General features: G+C 44.6%; 3 protein-coding genes across 3 annotated transcripts in view; 2 read left to right on the forward strand and 1 right to left on the reverse strand.

Moving 5' to 3' along the window:
• Nucleotides 1-17,631, forward strand: part of LOC142198391 (uncharacterized) — a 617,468-nt gene that overhangs the window by 580,803 nt on the left and 19,034 nt on the right. The window lies entirely within an intron of this gene.
• LOC142198436 (uncharacterized) overlaps nucleotides 1-17,631 on the reverse strand; it is a 308,715-nt gene that overhangs the window by 73,862 nt on the left and 217,222 nt on the right. The window lies entirely within an intron of this gene.
• LOC142198431 (oocyte zinc finger protein XlCOF8.4-like) overlaps nucleotides 1-17,631 on the forward strand; it is a 28,351-nt gene that overhangs the window by 4,110 nt on the left and 6,610 nt on the right. The window contains exons 2-3 of the mRNA XM_075269471.1: nucleotides 358-588; nucleotides 672-795. Coding sequence (XP_075125572.1) covers nucleotides 358-588; nucleotides 672-795 — 355 coding nt within the window. The remainder of the gene's footprint in view (nucleotides 1-357; nucleotides 589-671; nucleotides 796-17,631) is intronic.

Raw genomic sequence — 17,631 nt, forward strand, 5'->3', positions numbered from 1 at the left:
ACCGATGCCCCAAAACGTGTCATCTGTAAAAATAAAAATATTTTTCTTTCGCCAAACCGGCTCCAGTGGTCGTTGATTTTTCCAGCATTGTGGAATATCCTGATCCCACTAACCACTCAGACATTTTAACAGCCTGTCCTCCAGGGGAGCAGTTTTTATCCAGGTAGTGGCGACCCCTACATTTGGCTATATAGCCTCATAACCCTATTGTCACACCCACAAAAGTGAAGTGGAAGGTACTTGTTCCCCAGAGGAGGTATCGCACAACCAACCGAAACAGTATCAGTGTCACTTCCCAGCAAAGGAGGTGCAGAATCTTCCTCATAACATAATACCTAATTGTCTCTCCATACACAGGAATACTCACTGGTGAAGAAGACAACGGGGGACTCTGTGGCCCCCAGGAGCCAGGGCCCCATCACAGAGCCAGGAGGAGGAGGGAGTAGGAGCCGGGGCCCCATCACAGAGCCAGGAGGAGGAGGGAGTAGGAGCCGGGGCCCCATCACAGCCCCTCCCCCTCTCTCCCTGATCCATGAGCAGAAGATTCTAGAACTCACCAACAAGATGCTGGAGCTGCTGACTGGAGAGGTGACACTGCTGGGAATGCTGGGAAATTCTCCAGTAACAGCACTGGAGGGCTCGGGGTGATGACTGTATCATTGTGTTGTCAGGTTCCTATAAGGTGTCAGGATGTCGCTGTCTATTTCTCCATGGAGGAGTGGGAGTATTTAGAAGGACACAAGGGTCGGTACAACGAGGTCATGATGGAGGATCATCGGCCCCCGATATCACCAGGTACACACAAATATGTTATATACAGTGTTTTATATCACAGCTATATGTACTGGATGACCCTTCCAAATGTGGTGTGAACAGGTCCTTACTTTTATAATGAGTCGTACAAGGTGTCTTTACTTTAGTTCTCCTGCCGTTTGCGTCTGGGATGTACGTGAAATATAATAATACATTCAGTACATGACACATAATGCACATGTAGTAATACACTGAGTGGCCAAAAGTCATGGCAAGGTGCCAGACGCGCCGGTAATAGCGGGTTGCCCCTCCGTGAGCCCTGCAGCAAGATGATGAGGCATGGACCCCACGAGGTGTTGGAAGAGTTCTGGAGGGATTGTGATCCACACAGTCTACACTGCAGCCCACAAATGGTCCTGTGTAGTTGGCACTGGGTCCATGGAGCGGACACTGGTATCCCCAGCATCCCATAAATGCTCTATGGTTTGAGGTCAGGCAAGTTGGCAGACCAATTGAGGGTCGTGAGGTCACTAGCGTGTTCATTAAGCCAGTCCCCTGCCACCAACGAGCGATGACTTGTTGCATTGTCCTGTTGGTAAAACATCCCCATCAGGGAACTCCAACACCAGAAAGGGGTGCAGATGGTCTGCCATAAGTTGCATGTATCGAGCACCGGTCATTGATCCCTGCGTCAGGACATTGGGGCCTAATTGCGACCGTGTGATCACGGCCCAGACCATGATGGAGCCACCTCCCGCCTGGACACGTCCCTGTTGGCATGCAGGATCCATGGCTTCATGGGGCATACGCCACACTCTCACACGCCCATCGGCTCTGTACAACTGGAGCTGTGATTCATCAGACCATGCTACATGCCACCACTGTTCCATGGTCCAATGACGATGGTCGCTGGCCCATGCCAATCTTCGAGCTCTGTGCTGTGGTGTCGGCAAAGGGACACGGGTCGGGCATCGACTGTTGAAGCCTATACAGTGCAGTTTTCGGTGTACAGTCCCGGTGGAAATGAGGTCCTACCACCCCACATTTAGTAGACTGTCGAGAGCCCCGTACGACTCTGCGGAAGTGACGTCCGTTCATCGAACATTCGTGGTTGACCAGTGCGCCGGTTTATGCGGCTGCTAACGTTGTCTCTGCGATATTGCAGGTCCACCCGAGACACTGTTGACCTCGGAAACTCAAATTCCCCAGTAATCTCCAAAATGCTATGCCCCATGCTTCATGATTCAAAGTTACTTAACTCACACCGTGCTGCCATGTTCACGAGACGCCTGTCTGCATCAGACTGCTCAGATATCCTGGCGACACTAGCGCCATAGGTCGCATCGCATCACATTGTTAGACTGTCATATCCGACACAACCGGCACTGGGACACGCCTTCCTGTGACCTTTGGCCACTGAGTGTATAACATTATTACACCTGGTAATATACTATTAGTAGTGATCTGTGCACAATATACAGGTGATGTATGATGGGTGATATATAATAATACAGATAGGTACGATGGGTTTAACAAAAGGCTGGAAAAGGGGTATTAATGAATCGCGGCTGAATGGTCAATCACATGACTGTGTATAAAAAGATTGTTAGAGAGGCCGAGTCTCTCTGAATCTGATCAATCTGTGAAAAACTTCTTATAGAATGTAAAATTCTGCAGACTTTGAATTTTGCGCCATGTACATAATATTATCCAAAGATTCGGAGAAATCCATGTGTACAAGGCGCAAGTCTGACAGCCAGTATTGGATGCTCGTGATCAGGAATATTCCAGAAATCCACAAATACAAGCTAAAGCTGTACCGTGTAAAGAAGAAGGCATACTGTATATCAGCACAATCCAGATCTCCGCCATCTTCTCTGGATGAAAGATCATTTATAATGGACTGAGGCAAGATGGATAAGTGTCCTCTGGTCAGATGAGTCAAAATGTGAAATTGTTCATGGAAACGATGGACGTCATGTTTTGTGGACTTGAGGAGAGAGCCATCCAACTTGTTATCAGCCCCTCCATCCTCCATCTCTGATGGTATGGGGTGCTATTAGTGCCTATGGCAGGGGCAGCTTACACATCCTGAAGAACACTATCAATGCTGAGCAGTATAGCAGTATACGGAGGGTTTAGAACAACATCTGCCTCATCCAGACATCTCTTTCCCACTTGTCAACTATTTCACCCCTGGAGAGACAATTACCCCTTCCTCTGGACAGGAAAACACAACTGGAATTTCTGTAAAGGTAACGGCCAACCTCCCTCCAGTTCTGTGTCTTGTCCTTCAGAGGGAAGCACCTTGGAGTTCTGCTGATGGACTGTGGGATCTGGTTGGAGAGCTACTGGTTCTCAAAGGTGGCGTAAGACTCCTTTGGGAAGCCACTGCCATGAGTCTGATGCCAAACCAACTCCTCGATGAACTGCTGGTTGACTCTGTTTTGTGCTGTTGTTGATTCAGGGGAGGCCATTGTCCTCCAGATACCTCTCTGCAGAATATATATTTGGGCAATCGGGGAGGCTGAGAATTATGTCATGTTGTTACTCCCTATGTCATCCAGAAGTGAAGTGCTTGGCCTCAGTCTGTTATTAAACACTTCTGCACCAATGAATTCCAACATGGCGAGACAGCACATAGAAGGCACAGAGGCGGCAGCACCGGTAACCTCACTGGTTCTATCACTGGCTATGCTGAGTCTTATTGTTTGGGCTATTACGTTGGTTAGAGCTACTAAGCCATGGAAGAAACCAGGCCGGCCTTATGGGTCCAAGATGAAATGTTTGAGGGGCTCGGGCTCACTAAACAGAGTCTTTGCTGCTCATAAAAATGTTAAAGCCTCTGTTGAAGAAAATGGAAAAGACCAGAAGTTTCTTATTCTTACGACAGTTTAGAGGATATATCCATTTGGAGAATCAAATAATTGGGTCCGGTCTCTCAAGATAGACACCCCAGTCACTGAGCTCCTTAGGAAATCCTCTCCGTTTTGTATACCTGGGTAATCCTAAAGATCCTGTCGACAAAGCAGCAGATCGTTTTCTTAGGATAAATCACGAAGTTTCTGCTGCTATTTGTAATCCAGCTATGACTTCTGTGGTCAGATACCTTTTATATTGTGGTTACGTTCACTTGAGATTCTTATTCACAGACCCTACAGACCAATTGTTGACCTCTCTCCCTACACTAACTGGGGCAGAGGGGATTTTGCCTTAAAATCAAGACCCTGCGCCATTCCCTTTAAGGGCCTATCCTGGTAGGGAAAGAACTCAACAGAGTTTTGGAGAAAGCGACAGATGACAGAAATGGTTTTCCTACAGTTTCCTTTGCAGTTTAGATCCTTTTGCTCCGAGAACAAACCTTTTCAGTGAAAGGAACTGGAGAAGCAACTGGAAAGAACCGAAGAAGGTGAAGGGCTTTCTCTTTACCCAGAAGTCGTCTGCGTCCAAGCAAACTATTTTCTGTAGAACACCAGGGATCTTCTAGGGTGACGTCTCTCCTTGTCTGTTATACAGGAAGGTCTGAGAATAAAGTTTTCCTCCCTTCCAGGTTTGGTCCAGTTTTGGTCCAGGTACCTTTAGAAGTAAAGGGAAAGGTCTTCTAAGCTGTGGTGTTCTCGGTAAGAAAGTTTCCCTCTGCCACTCCCAGTTTCAGGCCATGCTCTTCATTCTGTGTCTGGCTCCAAGAGCTTTTACAAAGGTGGTGGAGGTTTATGGCTTATGTGTGTGTGTGTGAGAGTTGGTGTTTATACTTTATCAAGACAATTTTCAGCAGGCAGCAAATTCCAGAAGACTTGTTCCCAGTCTTGTTCTCTTTAACCATGAGAGGGTAAGGGGGGGGGGGGGGAGGGGGCACTGGTTCCCTAGATTTGATGAATCTTTCATTGAGAATATTCTGCAGTTAGGGCTACAGAGAATGTATTGGCAGTTTTTCCTGCGTCGCCATCATCCCAGTCAAGTGGAATGGGATCCTCAAGCAACCACTCATCAGATCATCATGGGAAGTTCCCAAGGTAGTCTTGTTTGCAAATCTGCAGAACAGTGATTCTTTTCTGTGCCTCCATAGGATAGAATGGTTTTTATGTCTACTGTATACATTCCCACCTCTGAACTTACTACCAAGAACTTTGAGAAACATCTAACACAATTGGGCCCTTGTCATAGTAATGGCTCCATTTTGGCCAAGAGGCCTTTGGTTGTCTCTGGTCCACAAACATTCAGTATCAGATCATTGGGTACTGCTGGAGATGAAGGGTCCTCTTTCCTCGGGTCTGCTGTTCCCTTCATGTATCACCCTGGCTATTGAGAGGAAAATATTGATTGGTAAGGGTTGGTCAGAAGGAGTTGTTTCTACTATTCTGGTAAGCAGGAAACGGGTGACATCAACTATTAATTAAAGAATTTGGAAGGTCTTTTCGTTTTGCTAATAGACCTGTTTTTGATCTCTTGCCTCCTGATCTGCCATTAATCCTGGATTTATTTTTCCGAGCTGGAGAGTCTAGAAATCTAAAGGCCAGGACTTGAGGTTCAATGGTCAGCCCTTAGGGTATTATCTGACTCTCATCTAGCTGCTTATCCCTGGGTCTGTAGAGTTGTTAGGGCTGCAGATGGAACTTCTCCGACTTTGAAGACTTGTATTCCTCCTTTGGATTATGCTTTAGTTCTCTGAATTGAATGCTATCACCTTTGATGCCGTTGGGTAAGTTTCATCTCCCCTGCTCTCCACCAAGTTGACCTTCATTTTGGCTATTACTTCTGTGAGGAAAGTTGGTGAGATTAAGGCCTTTTCTATTAACTTCCATATTTGCAAATTTTAGTTGACATCCCCTTTCTGGACTCTGCTTTCTTGCCCAAAGTGGTGTCTGGACTCCATTGCTCCTAAGATTGTTCTCCCTAGATTTAATGGAGAGCGAGCGCTCCATTAGTTGAATATTAGATGCTGCCTGCTTCAGTATTTGGAGGTTATCTAGGAGATCCTCTCAGTTGCTGGTTCAGTTCCAGGGACCTAATAAGAGGGAGGCTATTTCATACCAGACAGCTGCTAGATGGATCAAAATGGCCTTTGTGTTAGTGTATTCCTTCTCAGACTGTCATGTCCCAGAAGGGTTTGGAGCACATTCTACTAGATCAATGTCTATTTCTTGGATGGATAGGGGGGAGGCTTTGGTAAGCAGATTTTCAGTGTGGATACTTGGACTTGCAGGTTGCAGTTACCTTCGAGTTATGGGATATTTTTTGATTGAAATGTGTCACAGGCAGTCGTCCATCCCTACTTTATTCTAGTCTAGTCTTCTGGGTTGATGTTGATGAGGGGGAATGGGACAACATTCCTCTCCCAAAACTCCAGCAATTGGTGGCTCCTGAATTATAAAGTGGCGGTCTAGCTCAGGAACTGGTGTACATTTCATACTAGTTGTATAGGAAACAGAATAAAGTCACCAAGATTTTCAGAAACTGGTAGAGAAGCCTGACTCTGATCCCAAAAGCAGGATTTCTTAAGACAAATTTCTAGTAACCATCAGAACGTCCCATAGAAATGATGCCGCTCTGGTATGATAATTAGTATAATTCTACATATGACATGTAATTCATTCTAGAAGGATTCTATCGTCTACCATTAGATCAGACTCCCATCATGGCCGACGTACTATCTAATCTCTGCCCCGTCCTCTGCTAGTTCTCCAGTAAGGTCTCAGTTATGTGTCCCCGATATATATCACACATCAGAAGCCTATAATATCAGGATGAGGAGGTGTCTTGAGGGGGGGGGGGGGTCTTGTGAGGATTTTCAACAGTCCAGCAACCGTACGCAAGGTGCTTGTTTTTATCTGTGAATTGTGGATGTTTTGTTTTTTTTGAACTGTCAGAGCCAGCCATCCACTACTTTCCATGCTAGGGTTGAGGGATCGGAAAAGATCGGATTTCGATCGGCGATCGAGTAAATTTTGCGATGTGAATTCCGATCCCGATCTTTTCCAGCGGGATCGAGGTTGGAGGTTATGTCAAGATCAGCTCAACCCTATTCATGTATATATCATGATCCCGATATATAAAATATCGGATCCCAATCGGCGATCAAGCAAATTTCACGATCAGGATCAGCTGGAAAATGATCAGAAATCAGATTTTAAATTCGATCCTGAAATCTCAAAATCGGCTCAACCCCATTCCATGCAGAAGAATCCACAATAGTCCTTCTACATCTTTCACCCTGAGGCAGAGGTGGGGCCTGAATGGGCTTCTGAATCTGTTCCCCAGTACAAGCGCTGTCGGTGCACACAGGGAACATTCTACTGATCTGGTAATATTTTTGTGATATCAACCTCAGAAGAGGAACAGTCAGGAAAACCTCTGACCAGCTGCGGATACAGAACTTTTACTGAAAGAATGGGAAGAGTATTATCTTGGTGAATCTGGAAATGAGTTTACGCACAGACCAAATCTTTATGTACACACAAGAATTCACGCAGGAGAGGAGCCATATTCATGTATTTGCCTAGTTTTCTTCTTCATAGTGTGTTGTGGTTTATTCTAGTGGAGTCCATTTTCTCAGATTTTGTAGATTTTTCTCTTCCTGTTTGTATCTGTCTTGTTTTGATGTCTTTGTTCAGCCCTGCATAGTTTGGGGTATAGCCGCTAGTTCCTCGTGACCTCATGTGGTTGTGTTTTGGGTCAGTACTGCAGATTAGGTTATTCATTAGCGATAGTGAGGGACAGTGGTGTCTGATGTTGGTTTCGGTGTTCAGGGATAGGGAAAGATTTAGGTAAAGTTACTTAGATTGTTGTCCTCTGTATATTTTTGTTTATCCTCATCCTTCTGCTCCATTACCCTCCTATCTCCACCATCATACATTTGTTCCATCATCTGTTTGGGTCATTTATTATTAATATATCTTATTATCATCTGTCTATCAGTTCGTGTTTTCTTCCGTTTCCTGTCCCTGATGTTTCGATGCCTATTTTCTCTGTTGTATTTTCTGAATGTTATGGAAACAGTCAGGTGTTTCATATTCCCACATACTACAATGGAGAGAGCCACATAAGTCCACAGCAGTCTTTATCTCTTTGGAGTACTAAATATAGGATGCAGAGATGCTTGGGAGCACAGAATAACATGGTGGTCCCATACATCCCCCATGATGAGCAGCTACTGCAAATACTGATTTTCTAGAGTCCTGGATAAGACAGAGCTGACAATACCATAAACACTCTAATATCTGTTGTCTACCCGGCTTTGAACCCACTGAAGTAACAAGGATTAAGCACAATTTTCAAAAATCTCTCAGTAAGTTTATAACTATATCCCTCGCACCACCTCATCCAACAGTAAAGAGATCAGTGAGATGAGTGTGACAGGCTCGGCCCTCAGTAACACCGGGCTGATTGGACCCAACAAATATAAAGGAAGGACTTAGGTTATATTTGTATCTTCCAAAAAATTTCCATTTGTCTGTTCTTTCTTTTTCTACTGGACCCACATCTGACTCAAAAACTGCATCGAAAATTTATCTACATGTGTGTTTCCAAAATTGTGGTTTGGAAAGAAAATCACAAAATCCATTTTTAATCCTCACAGAAAATCCCAGTAAGATCTCTGAGGAGAACTTCATTTTAGTAAAAGTGGAAGATATCTTGGAGCACTGTTTAGGAGAAAACCTCATTACCCCTAATGTACATCCAGGACGTCACAGTACAGATCCATCATATAATCCCCCGAATCATCAGGAACCTTCTGACCAACCACCAGATTGTGGCCACAAGTACCAGCCAGAAAGAGAGGAAAAAGTATCAGTGTGGTGAATGTGGAAGAGAGTTTACTCACAGACCAAATCTTTATGTACACCGTAAAATTCATTCAGGAGAGAAGCCATACTCATGTCAAGAATGTGGAAAATGTTTTACATATAAATCAAATCTGGTTAAACATGAGAGGATTCACACAGGACAGAAGCCATATTCATGTTCAGTATGTGGGGAACATTTTACACAGCAAGCAAGTCTTGACTTACATAAGAGAAGTCACACGGGGGAGAAGCCATATTCATGCTCAGAATGTGGGAAATGCTTTCCAACTAAAGCAAAGCTTGTTATACATGAAAGAATTCACATGGGAGAGAAGCCATATTCATGTCCAGAATGTGGGAAATGTTTTACTCTGAAATCACATCTCGTCATACATGAGAAAAGTCACACAGGAGAGAAGATGTTTTCATGTTCACCTTGTGGAAAATGTTTTACTGCTAAAGCAAATCTTATTAAACAGGAGAGAAGTCTCATGGGGAGAAACCATATTCATGTTCAAAATGTGGGAAAAGTTTTATTCAAAGGTCAGATCTTAATAAACACGAGAGAATTCACACAGGAGAGAGGCCTTATTCATATTCAGAATTAACATAAATCACATCTTTGAAAGGAAATCAAGTTTGAAATTCCTCAGAATTCACACCCAGAAGAAGCAATATTCCATTTCTGTTAGGAATGGGTGAAGGTGTAAAAACATCACATCAGGATCTTCCCAGTTATTACAGAGGATCTCGCCGCTCTCCTGACCTCTCTTCTAGTAAATACTGATCACAATTCTGGAGTGTCTTTGTCCGTTCCGTTATTTCTATAGAAAATGTATGAATAAATTGACAACCAGGTGTGACCATTCTCCTTCTCGATGGATCTCTATGGATATGGATGGATACATAGTGTGTCAATTGAACTTTGTTTGTCTCTCTAAACTGTACCTGTTTACCATTTCCCCAATTTTGGATCTGTTCCTTTGTACCTGAATCCGTACCACCTGCCCCGGATTCAGGTTGATTGTGGGGATCAGGCGTTGAACCTCCCAGATAGTAAACTGATGACCCAAGTGGATTGGTCTTTGGTATGAAAAATGCATTTGGAGTTGCACATCCCCTCGTACCTGCGTTTCTAGGGGCTGGGGCTATATAATGATCCCCCATCACAATTTCCAATGACAGCATAAAAGAAACGCCTGTGCCATGTCTCTGCCAGTATGTTGCGTGGAGAGAGGGGGGAGGTAAAATCGGAGGAAACCGTCTCTTGTTTCACTTTTTCGCTAAAATAATGGCAAATTTTTTTACTTCCAATAAAGGATAATTTTTTGGCTGCTTATAAAAGTCCTTATGATACCATCCCGAGAGGCCTCAGCCCTACAGAGAAATCAGTTTTTGACGTCTCATAATTTTAAGAAGGAAAAAAATCCAACAGTGCGGTATCTGGTTAGAGAGGTTGGCCACCACCACCAGATTCCCTCCGCATACCCATAGTCACTTCTGTTGTGTCCATTTTACATGACTAAGGCTGTGTTATTGTTGCAGAGTTAGAAAGATGTTAGAGTCCCACCTAGGAACCCTCAGGGTTAGAGATGAGCGAGTAGTACTCGATCGAGTAGGTATTTGATCGAATACTATGGTATTCGAAGTACTCGATCGAGTACCACTTGCTATTCGAATGTAAAAGTTTGATGCAGAACCAGCATTGATTGGCTGAATGCTATACAGTGGGCCAATCAACGCTGGTTCTTCTCCTACCTTTAGAAGTCTTCCCCGTGCAGCTTCCCCGCGGCGTCTTCCGGCTCTTAATTCACTCTGCCAGGCATCGGGCCTGGGCAGAGCCGACTGCGCATGTCCGCTTGTAGTGCAGGTATGCACAGTCAGCTTTGCCCAGGCCCGATGCCTGGCAGAGTGAATTCAGAGCTGGAAGATGCCGTGGGGACGCTGCACGGAGAAGACTGCTCGGAGGATCCAGCCCGACCCTCACTCGTGGACTTGGTAAGTATAATTTGATCGAACGTTGCCTACCCCTGAAACGAGCATTTTCCCCCCATAGACTATAATAGAGTTCAATATTCGATTCGAGTAGTCGAATATTGAGGGGCTACTCGAAACGAATATCGAACCTCGAACATTTTACTGTTCGCTCATCTCTACTCAGGGTGTGATACTCAACTTTTTAAGGCAATTTTGAATTAACCTGTTTGGGCCCAAACTGAACTTTTGGTCTGAGCCAGTGAACCAAAAACAGAATCTTACAAGGTTAGCTCATTTGTAGTCATAACTCTCTCTCTATCTGTAACTCAGAGGCAGCGGGATCATACACAACATGATAGAGAAGATCTAATCTGTAATGATGTGACTAAAGTACTCGGGGTGAGATACAAAACTTACTGTTGTCAGCAGCAGTCTCTGCCTATCGCTCTATTTCTCTTTTCCATTTCTGTGCGTGTCAAAGCAGGAAAAGAGTCTTAGTGGAGAAAGAGGCATTTTCCTCTGAAAGAAATATTCCAAACTTACTGAGATTGCTTTTACTCTAGATTTATGTAAAGTTTTCTGACCATTTATCATTAAAGTAGCCTTAAAGTATAAAAACCAAAACTATTGTCTGACAGAATTTGGAGAGGCAAAAACAAGCTGTGCGCCAAATATGGTTTCGGCTTGAACAGTATTATGAACCACGTGTGGCTGCTGGGATACAGGTGGTGCGCACTTGTTCTAGATACTTTGGTGCTATAGTCCTAGATAAGACAGAACTGCCCAAACCATTCCCACCCCTCTGATATCTGCCCTAAACTATTAAGGGTTAAGTCCAATTTTCTCTCTAATCTCTATTTTAAAGTCGAAGAGATGAGGGTGACGTGGTCGTCCCTCAGTAACGTGAGGGCCGATCTGCAGATGTTACACTATATAGAGGATGGGATTAGGGTGTGTTCACATTTACATCAGGATTTACAATTTTCTATTCATTTATGGTGCAGTAGAGAAAAAACAGAAAATGGAGATTTGTTATGGGGTGGACACAAACCGATCCTGAAGGACATCACTGGACATCACCATTGTAATGGGGGCCGTTGGGTATGTGCTAAGTTGTCTACAAGACTTTTCTGTCTGAGGTTTTAGACAGATTGGACAACACAGATGTGAATACGGCCTTTTACTTCTCCGCCCTCTTGGATCCACTTCTGGCTTTGACTTACAAACTACATTTGTGCTTCCCAAATTGTGATGTGAAACCAAATCCATTTTCAAACCTCACAGAAAATCCCAGTGTGATCTCTGAGGGAAACGTCATGTTATCAGTAAGTGATAAAGGAGAAGATGAAGATATGATGGAGCGCTCCTCAGGAGAAAACCTCATTACCCCTAATGTACATCCAGGACGTCACAGTACAGATCCATCATATAATCCCCCGAATCATGAGGAACCTTCTGACCAACCACAGATTGTGACCACAAGGACCAGGAAGAAAGGGGGAAAAAGTATCAGTGTGGAGAATGTGGAAGAGAGATTACACATGGCCCAAGCTTTAGTCACAAAGAAGATCACACAGGAGAGAAGCCATATTCATGTTCAGTGTGTGGAAAGTGTTTTTCAAATAATTGCCATCTTGTCGTACAGGAGAAAATTCCCACAGGAGAGAAGCCATATTCATGTTAAGACTGCTGGAAATATTTTACTGAGAAATCAATTCTTGCTACACATGTGAAAATTGGCACAGGAGAGAAGCCAAATTCATGCTGAGAGTGTGGAAAGTATTTTTCACTGAAATCACGTTATAAGACATGAGAGAATTCACACGGGAGAGGATCTATTAAAAACTGTTATATGTTGAAAATGTTTACAAGGAAATCAAATGTTTAAACACATCAGAGAATTCCCACCATGAAGAAACTATATCTCTCTTAAGAACGCTCTTACAGCACTTATGCAGAAAAACAGGATACTCACTACTATAGAGGATCTGTCTGCTCTAATGACCGGTCTGCATTCGTGATCTGTCCGCTCTCCTGACTGGTCTGCGTTTGTGATCTGTCTTCTCTCCTGACCTGTCTTCTCTCCTGACCTGTCTTCTCTCCTGACCTGTCTTCTCTCCTGACCTGTCTTCTCTCCTGACCTGTCTTCTCTCCTGACCTGTCTTCTCTCCTGACCTGTCTTCTCTCCTGACCTGTCTTCTCTCCTGACCTGTCTTCTCTCCTGACCTGTCTTCTCTCCTGACCTGTCTTCTCTCCTGACCTGTCTTCTCTCCTGACCTGTCTTCTCTTGTGATCGGTCTGCTCTCGTGACCTGTCTGCTCTCGTGACCTGTCTGCTCTCGTGACCTGTCTGCTCTCGTGACCTGTCTGCTCTCGTGACCTGTCTGCTCTCGTGACCTGTCTGCTCTCGTGACCTGTCTGCTCTCGTGACCTGTCTGCTCTCGTGACCTGTCTGCTCTCGTGACCTGTCTGCTCTCGTGACCTGTCTGCTCTCGTGACCTGTCCGCTCTCCTGACCTGTCCGCTCTCCTGACCTGTCCGCTCTCCTGACCTGTCCGCTCTCCTGACCTGTCCGCTCTCCTGACCTGTCCGCTCTCCTGACCTGTCCGCTCTCCTGACCTGTCCGCTCTCCTGACCTGTCCGCTCTCCTGACCTGTCCGCTCTCCTGACCTGTCCGCTCTCCTGACCTGTCCGCTCTCCTGACCTGTCCGCTCTCCTGACCTGTCCGCTCTCCTGACCTGTCCGCTCTCCTGACCTGTCCGCTCTCCTGACCTGTCCGCTCTCCTGACCTGTCCGCTCTCCTGACCTGTCCGCTCTCCTGACCTGTCCGCTCTCCTGACCTGTCCGCTCTCCTGACCTGTCCGCTCTCCTGACCTGTCCGCTCTCCTGACCTGTCCGCTCTCCTGACCTGTCCGCTCTCCTGACCTGTCCGCTCTCCTGACCTGTCCGCTCTCCTGACCTGTCCGCTCTCCTGACCTGTCCGCTCTCCTGACCTGTCCGCTCTCCTGACCTGTCTGCTCTTGTGATGTATCCGCTCTCCTGATGTGTCCGCTCTCCTGATCTGTCTGCTCTCGTGATGTGTCCGCTCTCCTGACCTGTCCGCTCTTGTGACCTGTCCACTCTCCTGATGTGTCCGCTCTCCTGACCTGTCCGCTCTTGTGACCTGTCCACTCTCCTAACCTGTCTGCTCTCGTGATCTGTCCGCTCTCCTGATCTGTCCGCTCTCCTGATCTCTCTGTTGTAGAAAACACTAATAACAATTCTGGAGCATTTTTTCTTCTAACTGTTTTGTGGTGTTCCTCTGTTATTTCTATTGGAAATCTGTGAATAAATTGACAACTGTGTGATAATTCTCAGTGTCAAAGTGGTTTGTCCCTTTAGCCTTTCAGACCATAAGGCGTTGACTCCAGAGTTGCGGGGGCTAGAGCCACGATGTTGGTCTTGTCTTAAAGCCATGAATCTTTGCCTGTATACCCAGTAGATCTCAAGATAACACTGTTTGAAGTGGAGCTGTAAATACTGCCAGCTTTCACTTCAGCCTGTATGTAGGGGAGCACATTCAGCTGCAGGGAGAGGAAAAGGATTTTTTTTCCGTTCACTTATCCCTATCACTTCAGATGACCTCAGAGGAAGGGGTACCATGGACTTTTGTTCATTGTATCACCATCCCCCATTGTCAATTAGAACATAATTGCCATTTAACCCCTTATATGAAAGTTTACTAGCAAGTGGGAAATCCTTCTAGGTTTACTCGTACTATAATTTTAGGTAAGTGACTATTAACATATCTCTGTAGTCTTAAAAAAAAAGTTTTGACTGAGAATTTGAGGAGGCAAAAACAAACTGGATACTGAATGCCCCAACAAGACCAATGACTGGAGGGAATTTGCAGCAACTTATAGCTCTGATTCTGGCAGTTTAAAGGGGTTTTCCCATGAAACTTCTCCATAGGATAAGGGGTAACTTGGAGATTAGTGGGGGTCAACCGCTTATGTCCACTGATCAGAAAAATGAGCAATTTTTGTCCTACATTCTGAATGGAGTGGTGGTTGGGCAGTGCACACTCTTCTTCATTTACTTCAGTGGGGGCATCGGAGATAGGTTATGCACAGTGTACATGCACTATATTGGGAACTCTGGGCACAAACTCCTCTGCTGCTGGTTATAGCTCTAGCTATACAGCCAAGAATCTTACTTGTATTCTCTGCTGTCTGGCCGCTCTGTGCACTCATTGTCAAGCTGTCAAACATCAGTCCCTCTAAATTAAGGGTGCACAAACTTTTATGATCTTGGAGCCCCATTGTTAGATGGTACCACTGTGAACGGCTGCCATATAATATAATGGGGTGTTTCTATCAGTATTATTGATTGTATATGCTGTATGTGATATTTCTAGAACTCACTTATTCAGAGGATGGGGGTCTCCTGTTATCCAATTTATACTCCAAAAGAAAAGAAATTAGAGTGCGTGTGTATAAGCTTGGCTTCCTCCATTGCAGTATATAAGAGTTATGGTAACATCCATTTTACCTCCCCTATATACTACAATGGAGAGAGCCACGAGGACACACAGCCATCTTTTCCTCTTTGAGTACTGAACAGAGAGGAGTCCTAAATATATGAAGACCAGAGGAGGTTGGGGCCCGCACAGAATAGCCTTACAAAGGAGATACAGGTTAGGTTCCCCAGTCATATACACTTTGTTACTATAGTCCTGGATAAGACAGAGCTGCCCAAACCAATAACGCCCCTCTGATATCTGTCCTTCACCAATTGTGAATCCACTGAACTATTAAGGGTTAAGTCCAATACTCAATAATCTTTATATACTTGTCATGTTGTCCTGTATCCATATCCACAACCTGCCTCATCCTATACTATTGTGATATAGAGATCGCTGAGATGAGTGTGACATGATGGCCCTCAGTAACTCGGGGTTGGTTGGATCCAGAGACTTGTTTCTCCTCCATTATTGTTCCTACTACAGATGTTACACTCACTGGTCTGTAGTCAGCGGCTCCAGAAGGAATGGGAGATAAAAAGGAAGGACTTAAGTTGTGTTCACATCTCCAGCAGGATTTCCATCTTTCTGTTCTTTTAAGGTTAGATTCAAAATATGCAAATAGGTCCTCATTGGTGACCAACAGGAATTTGCTCCTAGCGCCACCTTTTGGAAGGGGCTCCCTATAGATTAATACTTGGTTTTCAAAGATACCTAAGACTATAATCTCGGAATAATAACAAAGCCATTATAACTCCTCCAGATGGAAGAGGTTTCCATCTACATTCATCTCTTTTTCCTTGAAAGCCTGAGATCGTTCTCCAACAATACAGGGTGGTCTCAATGTCGTCAGAAGTGTTAAATTATTAGACCATACATGCTTGCTATGAAGCTTGGGTAAGGAATATTCAGATAAGACCTCATTGGTAAAAAAGAGGAATTGGCTCCCAGCACCACCTGTTGGAAGAAGCTCCCTGTAGATGATTGTTTTCAAAGAAACCTTTTGACCTCACCAGTGAGGTCTTATTCGCATATTCCTTACCCATAATTCTTAGCAGGACATACATCGTCAATATACCAGTCGCTCCCTAATGATAGACATTACCCCTTCTGACCTAAGGTTAAATACTGAAAACAGAACAGAAAATGGAGATCTGTCAAATGGAAACAAACAGATCCTGATGGATACCATTGATTATAATGGAGGCCATTTGGCACCTGTTATGATATCTGGCATTCTTCAGGGCCTTGTAAATGTAGAAGGAATCTCCAACTCAGATGTGAACATAGCCTTTTACTTCTCCATTCTACTGGATCCACTTCTGGCTTTGACTCAAAAATTGCATCAAAATCTGCATGTGTGTTTCCAAAATTGTGGTGTGAAAAGAAAATCACAAAATCCATTTTTAATCCTCACAGAAAATCCCAGTAAGATCTCTGAGGAGAACTTCATTTTAGTAAAAGTGGAAGAGGAAGATATCTTGGAGCATTCCTCAGGAGAAAACCTCATTACTCCTAATGTACATCCGGGACATCACTCTACAGATCCATCATATAATCCCCCGAATCATGAGAAACCTTCCGACCAACCACAGACTGTGACCACAAGTACCAGCCAGAAAGAGGGGAAAAAGTTTCTGTGTGAGGAATGTGGAAAAGAGTTTACACACAGATCAAATCTCTATGAACACAGAAGAATTCACACGGGAAAGAAGCCATACTCATGTTTAGAATGTGGAAAATGTTTTTCACGTAAATCTCACCTTGTTGTACATGACAGAATTCACACGGGAGAGAAGCCATTTCCATGTCCACAATGTGAAAAATGTTTTATAGATAAATCAAATCTTATTCGACATCAGAGAATTCACACAGGAGAGAAGCCATATTCATGTTTAGAATGTGGGAAATGTTTTTCTCAGATATCAAATCTTGTTACACATGAGAGAGTCCATCGAGGGGAGAATCCATATTCTTGTTCAGAATGTAGGGAATTTTTTATTTCTAAAGCCAATCTTAACGATCACCGGAGAATTCACTCAGGAGAGAAGCCATATTTATGTTGAGAATGTGGGAAGTGTATTACACATATGTTATATCTTGTTAGACGTACGACAGGTGACTTGGGAGAAAAGTCCTTTTAAAGTTCTAAATGTTGAAAATGTTTTACAAGGAAATCAAGTTTTGAAACGCCTCAGAGAATTCACACCAGGAAGAAACCAAATTCATGTCAGGACTCTGCAAAATGCCATAAGAGCAAAAACAGCACATCAGGATATTCTCAGTTATTATAGAAGATTTGTCCGCTCTCCTGAACTGTCCGCTCTCCTGACCAGTCCGCTGTTGTGGCTGTTGTGACCCGTCTGCTCTCCTGACCTGTCCGCTCTCCTGACCTGTCCGCTCTCCTGACCTGTCCGCTCTCCTGACCTGTCCGCTCTCCTGATCTGTCCGCTCTCCTGACCTGTCCGCTCTATTGACCTGTCCGCTCTCCTGACCTGTCCGCTCTCCTGACATGTCTTCTCTCCTGATCTGTCCGCTCTCCTGATCTGTCCGCTCTCCTGACCTGTCCGCTCTCCTGACCTGTCCGCTATCCTGATGTATCCGCTCTCCTGACCTGT

Source organism: Leptodactylus fuscus, chromosome 3 (genome assembly GCF_031893055.1).
Source record: "Leptodactylus fuscus isolate aLepFus1 chromosome 3, aLepFus1.hap2, whole genome shotgun sequence".
Taxonomy (NCBI): Eukaryota; Metazoa; Chordata; class Amphibia; order Anura; family Leptodactylidae; genus Leptodactylus; species Leptodactylus fuscus.